This window comes from Kryptolebias marmoratus, linkage group LG15 (genome assembly GCF_001649575.2).
Source record: "Kryptolebias marmoratus isolate JLee-2015 linkage group LG15, ASM164957v2, whole genome shotgun sequence".
NCBI lineage: Eukaryota > Metazoa > Chordata > Actinopteri > Cyprinodontiformes > Rivulidae > Kryptolebias > Kryptolebias marmoratus.
The window spans coordinates 28608439-28625487 of record NC_051444.1 but is presented as its reverse complement, the minus strand read 5'-3'; the positions used below and the strand labels follow the sequence as shown (position 1 = coordinate 28625487).

The 17049-nt window shown below is 37.9% G+C and overlaps 2 protein-coding genes across 4 annotated transcripts in view; one reads left to right on the top strand and one right to left on the bottom strand.

The window, feature by feature from the left end:
* Positions 1-14440, top strand: part of LOC108242122 (non-muscle caldesmon) — a 38489-nt gene extending 24049 nt beyond the window's left edge. Inside the window, exons 10-15 of one of the 2 annotated variants that reach the window (XM_017426742.2) lie at positions 212-296; positions 1354-1494; positions 2048-2146; positions 2929-3012; positions 3485-3587; positions 14179-14440. In XM_017426742.2, coding sequence (XP_017282231.1) covers positions 212-296; positions 1354-1494; positions 2048-2146; positions 2929-3012; positions 3485-3587; positions 14179-14204 — 538 coding nt within the window. In that variant the 3' untranslated portion in view covers positions 14205-14440. The remainder of the gene's footprint in view (positions 1-211; positions 297-1353; positions 1495-2047; positions 2147-2928; positions 3013-3484; positions 3588-14178) is intronic. The other variant, XM_017426743.2, reaches the window with a different exon arrangement.
* On the bottom strand, positions 5853-16547 carry LOC108242121 (flocculation protein FLO11). Of its 2 annotated transcripts, XM_017426741.3 has the most exons (4): positions 16397-16547; positions 15976-16016; positions 11501-13634; positions 8317-8642 (listed from the first exon to the last, which is right to left on the bottom strand). In XM_017426741.3, exons 3-4 carry the CDS (start codon positions 13623-13625, stop codon positions 8464-8466), a joined length of 2304 nt encoding a protein of 767 aa, XP_017282230.1. In that variant the 5' UTR covers positions 13626-13634; positions 15976-16016; positions 16397-16547; the 3' UTR covers positions 8317-8463. The 2 variants fall into 2 exon arrangements, with proteins under 2 accessions (XP_024863953.1, XP_017282230.1); XM_025008185.2 differs by having other exon boundaries at positions 5853-13634; positions 16397-16546.
* Between the last annotated feature and the right edge of the window lie 502 nt (positions 16548-17049).

Below are 17049 nucleotides of genomic sequence, written 5' to 3'. Positions count from 1 at the left end.
AAGACTGCAGGGATCTGAGTGAACAGAAATACCAAAACATCTAAATCAGGATGCAAACTTGAGCTTTTACAACAATTTAAATGACAAACCTACCAAACTATGTGTTGAAACGTTTGACTGTTGTTGCATTTATTTTAATCTTCCACCCTTGAACTCTCATAAAAAGAAAACTCCCAGTGAATAATCTGATAATTTATGCTTTCTTCTAAAGCAGCAGCAACACAAAGAAGACACAGCTTCCTGTTCCTGTTTCTAAGATTGACAAAAGGCTGGAACAATACACACATGCTCTTGAGGTAAAAACATGTCTTTATTCTTCTATAGAACTTTGTAGATGTTAATGGAATTAATGTTTTACAATTATTGATAAATGCCTTAATTTAAATTTACATATTTAAAGGAGAAATTCAATGTAAATTCATTTTCCTGAAGTTTTAAAGAAATGTTTGTGGCATGCTTTAGTAAAAAACATTACCCTTGACATATAGCACCACTGCAGTCCTCTCAGCCCCGACTTTAAAGCTGTCCACAGCAGCAGCTTGTATGGAGGGAGTATGTCTCTTCGGTGCCACTGGTACAACAATGAACTAACACGAAAATGTAAATTTGGATGTGATTTACAGTGCAGATCCTTTGATGATTTTCAAGTACAATAGAAATTATAGAAATTATTTCATTTCCAAGTACTTACGTTTTCCTCTCCATTCCATCACAGACAACTGGAACCAACCCTTTTGTCAGATACAGTCAGTCACAAGACGTGGTAAACTGGCTCCAGGGGTTTAAATAATGCAATAGGAAAGTTCAAGTAACAAAACAAAAAGCTGTGTGACAGCTTTTATCATAATCATATTATTGGTGGATCATTGTGTTAGTAGCTTCCTTGATTTATGTGCCACATGTTTAGTTGTCTGGATTATCTGCCTTAAGTTGTTAAAATTCTTATTTTAGACTGAGCTGCCTTTGTTTCGCCTTGTTTTTGCAGTCGGGTACTTTTACCTACATTTTTACAATTTGATAAGCGTTTGATTTATAACTCTTTACATTATATGTAGAAAATAATCCAAGTTCACTGTAAAACCAAAAGCAAATTCTTCCTTCTCCCTGCCTTCATCTTTACTTGTTGATGAAAACAGTTGCACCAAAAATGTAGCTCCATTTTAGAAGTGGTGTCTTATAGATCTACAGTAAAAACGCAGCTAACCTCGACAACTTTATTTGAATCCTAGAGTTTTGTTTAGTTTTAGAAGCATCTTTCATCCTTTATCCTGAGCTTCCTTTTCTATGTGTAATGCCCTGAAACTAATCCAAACTAATATTGAAACCTTCTGGATCTCAACTTGTTTCCTTGAGGTCTCCTCAAAAGATGGAAAACCAAGCTGTCAGGCGCTGACAGACCTGGTGAGTCCTTCTGAACCCGTCACATCGAAGAAGAACCTGTTTGAAGCTGGGGAAGCCTGGAACCAGAACATCCTCTCAGTTCCACCATCTAAGGTCAGCGGGAAGTTTAACCATAGCATCACTTTGATGCAGGCTTGTTACTTCCGTTTTTCTATGCTGTATATTAACACGTCGTTTATAATTTACATTTCAAAAGGACAAAATACTTTAAATAACATGTAATAAGATAAATATTGATGAATCGAAGTTACCCAAAAAGGCTTATTAACCAAAAAGTCCCTTTGCTTCATGTAATAAAGCATCCACGATTCAAAAATAAATCTAATAAAGATATCAAATAATGGTAAATGTAACAACAGTTTAGTGTTTATAAAGTATTAGTGTTGACATCCAAACACCAGGAGGTTTATGTGCATTTAGCAAAATGTTCTTGGATAGTTGATGTAACAGCTTAGGTAGTTAGATGTGTTTTGTAGCCATTTTACAATATTCTACAGTTTTGTTGAATATTTAAAGTTGGTAAATAAATCTTGTTTGTCCTGTCTCTTCCACAAAAGAGTTTTGATCAGATTCAAGGTGGGAATTTGTGTTACATGATGCAGGTTTTGCAGGAATAACACAATTTCATTTTCTCTTTTTGTCCCAGGATGCAGATGGTATAAAAGTTGGTGTGGCTGATCTCATCAACCAGTGGGTTAAAGGAGGCGAAGACGGAAGCAGGAGTAACTCTCCTTCAAAACCAGCAGTAGGTCTTGTTTTGATTTGTGCTGAAGGTTGAAACTAATTCCTCAATTTCATTGTCTGGAAATTGACCAAAAAAACAGAAAAGCAAAAAAAAGACACATTTTTGGAGGCTGTTTGACAGCTTTATTTTCGTTTTTCACACTGTTTAGGTTGTGGTTTCTGTTCATTTTTTTATTCAGTCACTGCTGTTGAGCAAAAGCAACGACGCCTGCCACTTTTATGTTTAAACAAAAGATGAAGGATTGGTGGAAGTTCTGAGCACTTTTCCCCAGCTAATTATGGCCATTTTTAAACAACTGTCTAAGTTAGAGAAAAATTCAAAGAATTCCATTCTTTTATGTGGAAAAAGTCGCATTAATGTCGTAACTTTGGGCACTAAGATCTTAAGTTTTCCAAGTTTATGATTTCAAGATGATGTCCTCTGCCGACCGTGAGCCAGTTGTTGACACTTCTTCAGATGTTTACCATCTGCTTTCATTGCTAAAGGCCTAAGGCATGTGAATTAATGTGTAGCATACTCAAGGTACAGCCAAGAACATTTGAAGTAAAACTTTGAAACGACTTCATCTTTAAATCATGTCTTGTCATTTTGATTTATCCCATGGCTGCTTTCAGTCCTCACTGTGTTGTTCTGTGCTTCATGGCTCTCCATCTGGTGTTAATCAGAGCAGTCTGACGGCACAGTCGGGAGAGGTTTGCCTCCCCGTGGCAGCTTTGTTTACATGCAAGTCATTCAGACGGAGAAAGCTAACACTAATCTGTGTTTTTCCCTCCCATTTTCAGGAAATAAGACCTGGTGGGGTTTTAAACAAGAAGAATTTATGGGAGAACCTCGGTGACACGTTATCTTCAACAAGAGATGGAAAGGTAGCCATCGGTGATTCTGAGTGTATCTTTTAATCACATCTACAGTATCTGATTGCATTTTTTCAAAGTGCCTTTCAGAATAAAAAGGGGCCATAATTAAACAAGTTTAAATGCATGCTTTTTTTTCTTTTTAATGAAACGGTTTTTATTTTTACATCTGGATTTACAATAGATCTAAACATCTTTGATAATCCTGGAAATGTTTCTCTTACTATTGAACATTCTTTATTTAGGATAATCCCTTCAGCAATGAAATAAAAATGCATAAACCAGTCAAACCAGTTACATACCGTGTAGACTCTAAGTTGTTTTATATCCTGCTACAAAAATCTAATATCTGCTCATATAATCTGTACTATAGAATATTTAAATATACAGTGAAGGTTTTGTATGTTTAAAGAATAGAAAAAATAAACCTAAATGTGTAAAATTTTCAGATAAATAATAGTTTTGTCTTTTAACTGAATTGCAGGAAAACACCACTAAACGTTATAAGTACGTAGTTGCGGGTCATGGCAAGTATACAAAGGTTTCTGTTGATAACGGCTGCAATGAAGATGTCAGCTGTCAGGCAGGTGAGAAAGCTCCTTTATTACCAAATATAATTAAGAAATAAAGAATGACTCCATGTTGAAATACATTTACTAATTTTTGTTATTGTTATTTGACAATTTACTTTGAACTTTTTGCAGTTGCTCCTCTTTCCAAAGCATTTTTTTTATGAGTATATAATTTTAAATATTTTCTAACTAGAAAGCAGGTTGTACTTTAATGTAAGGTGATACATCTCGTAAGGGCTTCAAGATTGTTACAACTACAGTAATACTGGGAATTAACGAATGAACAGAATGGCATGTTGGGTAAAAAAAAAAATAGCCCACACACTATAAAATCTGAGAGCTCCAGGTTCTATGAATCAACCAATCAACGCATGGACAGTGAGCAGGATAATTAGTTGATCCTCTGCTATTTTTTTATGGTCTTTTTATTTTACTGGAGAGGAACAGAATATTAACTAAAAACACAGAACAAGTACATTATATAAATGCTACAAACTGATCACTGAAGAAAACAAATATTTGATCACCTACAACCCAGCTGGAAATTTGCCTCCTGGTGATTTGCTCTTATGGCACATAGGTGACAATCAATCAATCAGTTTTAGACACTCCTGATCACAACTTGTGTGTGAAGCACATCGATCCACAGGATCAGTTTCTTCTATTTCAGCCTCTCCATCACCCTGGGCGAACAAAAGAGCTGTCAGAAAGCATCCGGAACCAGATGGCAGACCTGTACAAGGCTGGAATGGGCTAGAACAGCTTTGTTTAGTTTTGTTTGTGCCTGAATGCTTTGTGAGAAAGACAGCTACTGGTTCAATTATTCAGAAATAGAGGAAATGTAAAATGATCGTCAGTTGCCCTCGATCTGGAGTTCCATGTAAGATCTTACCTCATTGGGTGATTGAGAATGATAAGATCAGCTCACAGATGCACAGGAGTAGCTTGTTAATGATTTAAACGCAGGTGGGACCACATTCACCCAGAACATCACAGTGTAACACACTACACCGTATGAAAGGAAACCTTGCAGCACTTACAAAGTCTCCCAGCTAAAGGAGACACATGTACAGGCCTGTTTGATGTTTATCAGTGACTGTGTTTACTGGTAAACCTAACGCAGGCCTTGATTTTCCCAGTGAAAACAGATGTGGACTAGATGGGAAAATGTGGTTGATGCAGGACAGTTGTGAGCTGATACCTCACCTTTCTCATCCTCACCCCATGAGACAAGATTCCACATGGAGCTCCAGATCAAATTGATATATATATGGATATATAATGTTTATATATATATATATATATATATATATATATATATATATATATATATATATATATATATATATATATATATATACAATCATTTTATATTTCTTCCATTTCTGAATACTTAAACCTTTGGTCTTGTCCACAGTGCTGAAGCGGTTCGAATTGAGGAAACTGATTCTGTGGACAGCTGGGCTGCCCATAGTGTATCTGATCTCAACTCAACTCATTGGGCACTCAATGAGTTGAGATCAGATGTATATGGGATTGATTGATTGATTGATTGATTGATCAATCAATCGATCGGTCGATTGTCATCTTTGTGCCACATGGGCATATAACCAATGTGTGGAAACCATTAGACTAGTTGGGTTGTAGGGGATCCAGCATTTATTTCACTCAATATTTTGCATTTCTGTAAAGTGTTAATAGTTAATAGTCTGTCTCTCTCCATTAAAATGAAGCATCCATGAAAATCTGGGAACATTCATTTCTTTGTAAGTGGACACACTTTCAAAACCAGCAGGGGAACAAATAATTATTTCCCCCACTGTAAATGTTTTTGTAGCATGTACAAATTTGGTCCCTGAAGAATCTGTACACTTAATGCTAAAAACATTAAAGTCCTCAGGTATTTTTTATTGTGTTTTGAACTTCGTAATATCTTCGATAATGTTTTAAAATTATTGATGTTTCATTTTGGCCTTGGAGAGGTGCGGGGGTGGTTTTGGTTCTGATGCCTAATCAAACTGGAGTAGCAGGCTTCAGCCTCCATTTCTGTAGGATGTCAGTGAAAATGTGTACATACCAAACCCAGTATACATTTTACCTGAATGTTCACTTTGCACTGATTCCACTTTATGGGAACAAGTATAAACAAAACTTATGTGTTTGCCATTCATACTAACTCATACTAATGAAGGTGAATTAGAATAAAGCTAGAATAAGACAGGCAAGGGCTTTTCATTGGTGCTGTGTCATCAATTATAACAATAAGACCAATACAACACAGAAGATGAAAACAAAACTTTATGCATTTAAAAAAAATACACAATGAATAAAAATATGTAAAGCATCAGTGTAGTAAATTTGGCTGCATTCCTTTTATTGAGGTTTAGTCCTTATCACTAAAGAAATGGTTTTTTGGTTTGTTTGTTTTTTTTTTTAAATAAAACACTCTTTATTAAATGCCTTTTAGAGACAAAATGGGTCATACAAAATATTAAAACAAATTATCAAAACCTGCCATGGCAGAATTACTCTCTGAACCACTGAAACATCATAAATCTACACTTCTTCTTCACTTCTCACTTCGTTTTCTCGGTTGCACTTGTCACCATCATCTTCTCCCTAACTTGTGTTCACATACTTTACATCTTAGTTAGAATCTAAATGCTCGAGAATTCAGGCAAATGCTTTCAGAAATAAACAAAAGTTGGATGGACACTCACTAAGTTAACTAAAAATTTGACTTTATGTAGAGGTGCCAACGATGGTTTGATCAGGTTCATTGAACTGATCAATATACTAAATGGAAAGATGAGGCTGTTTTAATATTGTTTGAGATGGGTGTGGATCTTTAGGAGATAATTTAAAATCCTGACTTGTGCCTGACTTTGAACTTAACCTAAACCACAATGACACAGTAATCAAGCTATGAAAAAATGCTAAAGCAGGAATTTAAATTACAAAAGCAAACCAATGAAACTTGAACACGTTTTAAATTTAACAACAACACTCTACAACATTCCTTTGGACAGCTTATACATCCTGCAGTATTTTGAGCTAAAAGCTAACCTTGTTAGTTTGGTTTAAACCTTGCTCATGTTTGGTTTAACTCTCTCAACATTAGCATGCTATCTCACAAGTACAGCTAGGACTGAGATTGTTACGTACTGTGCGTTAACATTTTGCAGGTTTAAATTATGAAATAAAACCTATTGTCCCTTAGCTTAAATCAATAATGATCCATTTCACAGTTAAAAAAAAATCCTAAAACCAACAATGGTTGCACATGGTGATAGGAGAGTAATAGTCTCTTTTTTAAAATTAAACTTATTTCATTGCTTTCCATTCTTTAATGCATGTTCAAAGTTTAGGGCCAATCTGCATAAGTTTAGGAAGCTTTAGTCGAGTTCTATATCTAGCCAGCATCTACCAAGCACATCAAATATAGTTTTTATTATGAAGGATAGCAGTTGTCAATATTTCTCAGTCCTACATTCTTTCGGAGTTTGTGGTTCTACTGTTCTTGCCCAAACTGAGCGCAAACACCTTCCCATGCATACCTGACTCTCAGAAATCTACATTTATTCTTCCCAGTCTTGTTACCTTCATTCATCTTGATGGATACTTTCTTTCAAAATCTTTCTGTCCTGTTGTTCCAGGAATGTAAAAGCCTCATTCACTATAGAGAATAAAATCTGTATGCCAGCAGTATAAGTTAAAAGCTTTATATAATTCAAAAAATAAATAAATAAATAACTATGACGTAGCAATTAATCTACAATACACATATTCAGAATCCCCTCTAGCCCACTGAAAGATGAAAGAAAAAAAAATCTGCCAAACTCAACTACAGAGTAAATAACTGAACAAACTTTATTTTGTCTTATGTGTTTTGCTAACTTGCATCATAATTAGGTTTTAATAAAGGTGCTGCTATATTAGAACTGCATGATCACCTTAAATGTCAAAACAAGATATTTAAATAATCCAAACATTTTAATCCAATTATCTGATGTAAACAGTTGTTGACACCTGACCTTTTTTTAGAGTATATATTTATTTGTCTTTATTTGCTTTCATACAATAAAAAAATTATAACATGCCAAGCTCCATCACTGGAACAAGTACATGTATCAAGCAGTAATCAAGCACTTTCTATCGTTATTGTTGCTTACATTTTTTCAGTTGTCTTATTGTTTGTATTTCCTACCAATCCAAGACTTTTTTATTATGTTGTGGCTAATCACAGATAAGTTCAATTGCGTACAAATCACCTCATTCATGAGTTTCATCAGCTACATCAGTAGTTTTTGTTGAACCAAATCCTTTGGCTGTTCTGTTGAAATCCTTTCGGTCTTCCTCATGTGATTTGCGTTTTATCAACCCCATTTCAAAAGCTGATGCTATTTTTGCGAGTGGCTTTTCTGCAGCTTCTTTCAGCTTTCTGGCATCAAACCGAGGGCTGTACAATAAAATCGGCAGGCGATTGACAAAAGATGGAAGTGCTGCTGGATCATCTTTGGAGGACTTTTTCTTATCCAAGTCTTCCTTGTTGATTTGGTTCATGATTCGTTCTTTAGTGGAGAACATTTGAAAGAGAAGTGCATCCCACATCTTCAGTGCCTTTGGACCTTCATTGTTCTTAACAACCTCCTGATTAGTATGTTGGCCTATAGCCAACTCATCAGGGACCTTAATTATTTTCTCATCACTGCCACTGGAATTAACCTGAGGTTTGGCCTCTGGCTCTGGAAATTTAGGCTCATCTGGTTCAACAACCATGTGTTTTTTTAGCCGTGTCCACCCACTAAGTTTACCCTTTAGGCCTTTCAGTTTCTGGGTTGCTTTTGGCTCAGTGGATGTAGGTAATGTCCCTTCTGTGACAGCCTTTTTCTCAGTAACTGAAGATGCAGTTGATGTCGCTGACTTTGTGGAGGGCTCGACTGCTGGAGCTTCCTTTGGTGCAGCTGTGCCGTTGGCCTTCAGAAGGTCCTTGACTTTGAGGCCAGTTTTTTGCTGAGATTGTGGTGATGTTCCTCTTTGTGGAGATGGAGCTTTTACTGAGTCTGAGGCCTGAGGCAGAGAGGCAGGAGTGGCAGAATCAATCACAGCATCTTTTACTATGGATGGTTTTATGACAGTATCTTTTGCTGGCTTTGCAAGGGAAGTGTTCTCTAGTGGTTGCTCTGTTGAAGACTGAATATTAGTTATGTGTGAGTTACCCTGGATCAGATTGGTGGGAGGCTTTGAGGATTCAGTTTTTACAATTGAAGGATTGATTTCTACGATTGCAGAGGAGGGTCTTGATTCTACTTGCTGAAGAGGAGCCATTGCTTTTAAAGTTGTTGCACTGTTCAAAACTGGGTTGGTGTCTTGGCTGGGCATGCTACTTGTAGTGCTTAGTGAGGAAATATTTTCTTCTGTATTTGAGTCAGAAGAATGATCTGTTTTTATACGGTGTATTGGGGAATGTACTTTCACCTCAGGGACTAAAGTGTTATTGGCTGTTGGCATTTTTATATTCTGATTTGCAATATTTTTCATGACTGGCTTATCAAGCTGCTGAGCATTACTATTTATTTGAAAAGGTGCAATTGGTGAATGTATCTGTTCTTTAACAATAACTGTTAGAGGTTTTGTTTCTGTTAAATGGTTAAAAGAAATGGGGGTATGACAGGTCTGGGTTAAGGTGGGCGTATGAGTTTGTTTTGGTGTATAACACAGTCGTGGCTCATTTAGAGGGGAAGCTCTTATTGCAGACCATGCTTTAGTTGGAGTTGGACTATGTGGGGCTTTAAAGTCTTTGGTAGTTTCATTAAGAGGCTGGGTATTTTTAGAATGGGGATCGTTTATGGAAACATGTGGGAAAGACTGCAGGTTTACACTATGGATGCTACTTTCAGGAAAAGTTGTAGGTTCAATGTCAGGACTAAACTGTTTTGTTAAAGTCTGAGAGTTTACTGAATCCACACAAGTGAGGACTTTAGTTTCAGACAAAGTGATATGACTATGCTTTATTGTTTGTGTGGTTTCCTGTTTAACACTATTACTAAATGTGTTAGTCTCAATTTGACCTGCAGAGATGGAAGCCTGTGTGTCCACTATAGATAGGAATTTCTTGGCTTTTGTAGATGGACTTGCTAACAATTTACGATCCATATTTGGCTGAATGACAGAAACCTTCTCTTTTGCAGTAGTTTTAGTCGTAATTTGGTGTCTGGGTATCTTGGGTGATCTGTTTAGATAGGAAAGGTTTGCACCCAGTTTATCCCCAACAGAGCCAATAACTGTTTCATTTACAGACATCTTTGCTGCAGACTGACTATCAAATCTTTCAGATTTGATCTGAGGACTTTTTGGTGGCATTTGTCTCATTGTTGGGCTGGAGGGGACCATAAGTTTACCGGTCAGTGGACTATTACATGTTGGTTTAATGTTCCTAGCTGGCTCTGCTGTTATTGGTAAAAAAGGTATGGGTTGACTGGTTGTAATAATGTCCAAAATGCTGTCTAAATGAGTGTTGTTTGATTGTGCAGTGAAGTGATGAGTAGCCTCTGCAGCTCCAACTTGTGCAGGTAAAACTGTGTTTGTGGAAGTCTTATGTTGGTTTGTGGACAACTTGTTGGATATATTCAATTCATTGCTTGGCATACTTATGTTTCCATTTGAAAGATTAGACGCTGGTTTTGTTTGAAAGTGTTCTGCTCTGACATTTGAAGCTGAAAGATTTGGATGCACTTGAGTGTTAAGATTGTTTTTTGCTGCTTGTGTTGCCACTTCTGGGACTGGGTATGAGTTTGAAATTAAATTTTCTACTTCCACAACTTTAGGTTGGTCAGTCCAGCCTAAATGAGTTTGTGGCTTTACAGGTATATTTCCAGGAGTACCGGTTAGCTTTTCTTGCTCTTTTTTTGGCAGATGCAACAAGTTTGTTTCTGAAGGACAATTAATGATTGAAAACTCTTCTGATTTGGTTGCAGTAACAGGTAAGACAGGAGGTTTGGTTTCTGTGGTAGCTGTACTTGGTAAAATCCCATTTACAGCAGGTACATTTGATATATTTGATCGGAGCAAATGGGAACTGCTCTCTTTTGGTTTGTTATTTCTGCAAACTTGAGTTTCTATATTCTGTGGATTAGGAATTTTTCCACCTACTTTCGGGAAAGATACTGTGCAGACATTGTACTGACTTGAGCAAAGAGATGCTGTAACAGGTTCATGGGGCAATATCGTAGTAATATTTAGCTCTTTTGATAATTTTTCTGGAAAATGTCCTTTATTGTTCCTATTGGCATGGGTATTTCCTGTATTAACAGGCACAGATGATAAGGTATTCCCCACCTTTGTCTTACTGGGTAAAATAATATCATTGGCTTTGATTGATTGGCTGGCTTTGATTTGGTGATTAACTTCTTTAGTTTGATTGTCTAAAGTATCATCATTTGTTGCTTTGCTAGAGACTGAGATGTCTGAAACCAGTTTTGAAGATTGATTTCTCAAGATGGCTGCATTTTCTGCAATTTGACTTTCTGAGAATTGATGTTTTATCTGTGTTGCAGAAGGAGCCGCTGTGTTTTCAGAGTCTGCTCCAGTTTTTCTAAGCCTAGCAGTAGGTTGAACATTGACACTATAGGTAGTTGATGGACTGGCTTTCATAAAAGCTATTCCTAAATTTCCTAACTGTTCTGTTTTATTTGTAATGATGGATTCCTTAGTGCAGATTGCATTAAAAACTAAAGGGTTTTTGTCAAGATTAGAATATTGTTGAGCAGCAACATCACTTTTTGCTTCAGGTTGTGTTTCTACATTAGAGTCTTTCATAAAGAATGAGGAAGGATGATTGGTTGAATGATTGCTATCAGTTGTACATGGGGCTGTTTTTAGCTCTGCCTCCATAAAAAACGGTGCCAGATTTTTTGTGTGTACCTCACCTGCTTTAGGTATCGGTACTGGAGCCTCTGAGTATGAGGCTTTTGGTGTGGATACATCACTTGTGGGTTGTTGTATTGTTTTCTGTGGCAATCCAAAGGGAAGCTTGGATTTTGTTGTTTCCACATTAGATGTGTTAAATGATTGAATTCCAATATTCTCAGCTCCAGACCGGCTTTCTTCAATCACATCACTGCTATGTTTGAAAATCTGTTCATCTGGAACCTCTGAATGAGATGACTGCTTATTGTGAACCACAGAAGGTAGATCCTTAGGTCCATTGAGCTGATTGTCATGCTTTGAAACATCTGATCCATCTACAGATTTGCCTGAGTGGATTTTGTCTGAGGTTTCATCAGTCCTGGGAGGTGCAGACTGCTGATGCGACACAGAAGTCCTAATTCCACCATATGCAGCATACTCAGTTGGAGTAAGCCCATAATAAGTAGAACGTGATTTGGGCTTTGAACTTGCTAATGACATTTGAGTCTCCAGTAGTGATGTCAAAGACTTACGTGCCTCAACTACCGGAGGACGATAGGTGGAGAACACTGGGCTTGGACTTAGCGAAGCTTGCACTGAAACCACTTGTGTGGGGTTTAAGTTCTTTGGTGCAGAATGAAACAATGGAACTTTGGGCAAAGATGAAGGCTTGTTTTCTGAAAGGCTGTCTGACCCTGTGAGCATTGGTTTGACTGCAGGAAAGTCAAGCATAGTTGTGTCTTCTCTGTGGTACATCTCAGTATTGGCCAGGCTTAGATTTATTGTGCTCTTTCCTGTATTAGGAATCTCCATCTTTTTATAAATATTGTCTGGGTTGATGGAGGATTTGCTGTTAACGTTAGTTTGCTTCTGTTCTTCCATCAAAGTTGGAGGCCAGTTTAGAGAGCATGTTTGAATTGCTGAATTGTGTTGCAGTGCCTCTTTTGGAATAGTAGGTGCTTGTAAATCTTGGGAGAAGTTGAAACTGGGACTTGCAGTGGATAAAAGTGGGATGGGGTTTGATATTTCAAAAATAGGTGTTGATATTTGAGCTGGTGTGTAGGAAGGAATCTGGGATCTCCCACTCTGGGTCCAAGGTGAAGACACTGACACTCCTGCTTTCTCACAAAATGTTGCAGGTAATGATGCTGGGTTTATAACCGTGAGGTCCTGGATGGAGAGAGGTTTGGAGATCTCATAAAATGTTGCCTTTGATGTGTAAATCTTAGCTTCCATGGCTTCAAGCCTTGGCTCGTTCACTCTGTCAACAAGTGATATTTTTGAGGCAGTTATTTCAGAGGGCATTTGTTGAAGAACACAGTTGCCATTGCTGCTGGCTGTGGCAGTTCTAGCTGGGTTATCCCTTAAACCAGCATTTATCTCCCTCTGGCTGGAAATGAAAGGTTGTGTATAAGTGTTTGAAATTGATAGCGGTACTGGAACTGGAGATAGATCTGAAACTTGAGAAGGTGCCAGGCCTGGACCAGAGTTGAGAGCAGCAGGGGATAGTGTCAGACTGTGCATTGATATTTTCGGGGTGGATTGCGACACAGCAAACGGAGAAACTGTTGTGACAGACCCATGGGAATTTGAAGTCATATTGCACTTAAAAGCAGAGGGAGGGCATGGTGTGGGCACCTGCTCTGGTGACAATACAGTGTGTGATGTCAAAGGTGGCACCATGAAAGGGGCAGCATCATCAAATAAAAAAGAAGAGCACTCGTACAGCGGAGCCACCTGCTCCTCAGAGCTCCTGATCTCAGTTGGTTGGGACAGAGGGTAAAAGTTGCCAGTTTGTCCATGGAGGCTGCTGGGATGAAGAGGGAATGCAGATGTAGAGTGACTGTAGAACGGGCCTGAGGAGAAACCGGATATGGACGAGTCTGCAATGAAAACGGAATCTGGTGTCCTTGGTGGGCTGCACTGGTCACTGTGCTCCAGGTCTGTGCTTGCTTCGTTGACAGGTGACAAACAGGAGCGGAAGGGGATGGGCGTCTGAGAAAGGCTGCCTTTTTTCTTGGCTCTCTTCTTTTTGAGTTTTTGAAGCCTTGCATTGTCTTTGCCCGGTTTTGGCAGTAAGGGTGGAGGATACTGCTGGGAAAGGTCACGCTCCAAGCCATTGCTGTAACACACCTCCATCAGCATTTCTAACTCCTGCAAGACAGAAAACACATCTGCTGACTTATCATCAACCAAACATGTCAAGGAGAAATAGGACAAACATAGCTTATTTTATATATTTTATTGACCTAAATTTATGAGATTTCTTGGGAATTTAAATAACTGTAGATGCCCAATAAAATAAAAGTATGAATTATTTTTACTCAATGCAAGCATTTAGTTACTTGACAAAGTTTGCTAAAACAGATTCAGCAAAAAAATCTAACTAAAACTTGCTAAGAATATGATGAAACAAAGGTGTTGGATTATAATTTCTGAATTTATTAGCTTAGCAGCTACTTTTAAAGGCATTACAGCAGGAATATTATGAGATGCTGCTTTCACAGTTTGATGCTCTGTCACCAAGTAGTCAAAAATATTGTTTTTCATACCAATATTGATAACACTTTCCATGCCTGTAAACAGAAATGTTTTCCAAAAATCACTTGTTTAATGTTTTAATGAAGTCATTCATCTGATATAAACATGTAAATGATGATAATATGTGTTTAATTTTTTTGTTTTGCTTTATCTACAGCTGGACAGTTCTGTGAAGATTTGTGAAACACATGTTTGGAATATTGGAATAAAAACCACTTTCATTTCATCATTCTCTGTATTGCAAGTTTTAAGCTGGAAAAAGTACTTAAATACCTTTTTTTACTCTTTTGAACTTTAGAAACTAAGAAGAAATTCCTTCGGTTTTCACTTTTGACTTTATGTTGTTCAGTGACTGATATCTTAAGGTACTTAATGTATCTGTGACTACAATCAAATATAATAAAATTGATTACTCATGATTAATTCCTTTTTGTTCAGTTTTAGAAAGGTCTGTTTATGTTTTATTTATTTCATGCTGTAATTTCCATCTTGTACAGTGTTACTTTAGAGAGTTCAGCTGCTCCTGGCTTTCCTGTTATAACTCCTGCCAAAGGCTCTCAGACATGTTGACCTCAAGAAACTCTGAGCCTGAAAACAAAAAACCCATTAGCAGGTTCCAGAAATCTTAACTGGGTCCTGAGGGTGCTGGGTGGCTAGAAGGCGTATTCCTCTTGGTAACAGAATGACATGTCAAGCAGGTTTTTTTTCAGAGGTCTACTTTTAAATGGTGACAAACTGCTGATTAAAATAGTCTCCCAGGAAAATGTCCAATTTAAAAATGACCTCTGCAGGAAATATGAGTGAACTCAAAAGAAGACCTGGCTCAGACAGGGGGTGAGAGCGTTTACATAGCCAGGACAATGTCAGTTTTATGTAATGTCTATAGTTAAAGAGGCATAGAACAAGAAAATGGCCTTAAATTGAGTAGATGGCTCCAGAAAATATGGAGACAAAAAGCGGACATAAAATATGATAAAACGTCAATAACAACAATGACATTTTGATGCCTATTCTTAGCCAGTTTTGTCTTGGTTCTATTAAAGTTTGTCTGTGTTTTGTAAATATTAATCATCAAGAGAATATAGTAAATACTTGTGTCAGGAAAACCACGCTACGCTCTTGTTTTTTGTACTTTGACATTTATTTAATACTAACGTTATCACCATATGCCATTGGATTTCAGTGGGGGGGGGACTTGGTGGGTTTTTGCCTAGATGTAAATAAAGTATATAAGTAAATATTAGATTTTATTTTTGAACAAAGGGAAAAATATCTGTTGGAAAGGATATGTGGAGTTGTGTAGATGTTTTTGAGTAGCACTCGTAAAAGAGCCATGTTCTAATTTTAGTACGGGGGAAATAAGAGCAAACATCCTGACACCCAGCACCTGCTGCCTGCTGTCCTGCACTCAATGAAACGTCCTGAGTTTTCTGGTAATCAATCTACGGCTCAAATCCTCGCAGAGCTGATCTGTCTGCGAGCTGAGCTTCGTGTTTCCAAGTGAGAAGGTCTGTTTAACTTTAGTTAAGTCAGAAACCTTGGGAAGGAATACTTTCAGTGAGTTTGACCAGCTTAGATGTGTTTTTAACCATATAAAACCATAAGTCACAGCAGAGAGAAATAAAATTTAAGATTGCTTTTGCTGCTTTTCATCTTGAGATGTTTGATGGCTTCTGGCCAAATGTTTATCATGAGTCCCTGTTGTCAAAGTGACTCCTGTCGTCACTGGGACAAGAAGGCCAGCTGTAACACGAGAGGTCCCCCATTTAAGGTTTTGGGGTTGGACATCTGGGAGTTTTTCACTCCAGCAGCTCAAAAGAGGAAAGTGTAAGATTAGCTTTGTGATAAAAGTAGACCATGACCTCGATCCATCTCGCTTTAAAGCAGTTAATTAGATAAAAAATGAAGGTTTCAATGTGGTGAAGCTGCCATGTTGTGAGTCTGAAACACTTACCTGAGATGGAAATGTGTGTCGCTTGTGTTCTGCTTGATGGGCTGCAAAGGTAAAAGTCTGATGTAAGAAAGGTGTACACATTTTTTTAAACAGCTATTTGGATAAAAATGTCAAGAAAAAATAGTATAATCACTGTTCTGGTGTGCAGATTTGATCAAGTTATAATAAAAGCTTAAATGTATCTATCATAGCTCAAAAATGTGCAAAAACATACATGTTAAGCACTTTATTGCAAGCCTTTTCTCCTGCGGACATACTGTTGCGTGTCCTCTGCATCATGCGCTTAAGATCACAAATCGTGCACGTGCTGTTATCAAGCCCTACGTCATGTTTGCAGGTCAGCACCTGTCCAAAGGGTCAGGATCTCACGTCAGAACCACCACCTTGTCAATCAAGCAGGCACTTAATTTGACTGGATTACCTTCGGCTGACAGGAAAACCTGCTCTCTGCTTGTTAATCCCGGCTCAGAGTGCCACGGGCCGTCTCATCCTGAAGTCAACTGGAGTCTTAGGGAGCGAACAGCGGCGCCCGCAGCCACTCCAAAAATAAAACTGTTGCCTTCAGTGTTTGTTGCGGGGGCAGATGGGGGTTTCCAGGCCACCTGAGACGGCTGAGGTGCAGCCCCTACAGGCGGACGACAGCCACCTCCACCTGAAGGAAGGCGGCTGTTTCTGGCAGCTCCGAAGACCAGAGATAAATAGACCCCTGATGAAATGTAACAACAATGGTTGATTGATTAGTAATAATGAGCTCAAACTGATAAGTCTTCTTTTGTCTCCCATTTAAGATCTCCTAACACTGACATTTATCCTGAGAAACTTTGGAGAATTGTGGAAAACATACCAAAGTCTATCGGAGTGGGTAAAGGTTTAGAAGTAAAACACATGACAAACTGAGAGAAACAGATTCATAAACCAGAAGAAAACTGACTAATTCCATAACATGCTGGTCAGATCAGATCTTCCCCCTGTGGTTCCAACACATTCACTTCCTTTTATTCCTTCTGGTGTTCATCCATGTAGACGTTGTCAGCAGTGTAACTTAACTTATAAAACTCACACTTTTATTCATCC

Bases quoted from the DNA above. Each gene is read 5' to 3' on its own strand.
- LOC108242121 (XM_025008185.2), bottom strand. From the start codon at position 13,625: ATGCTGATGGAGGTGTGTTACAGCAATGGCTTGGAGCGTGACCTTTCC.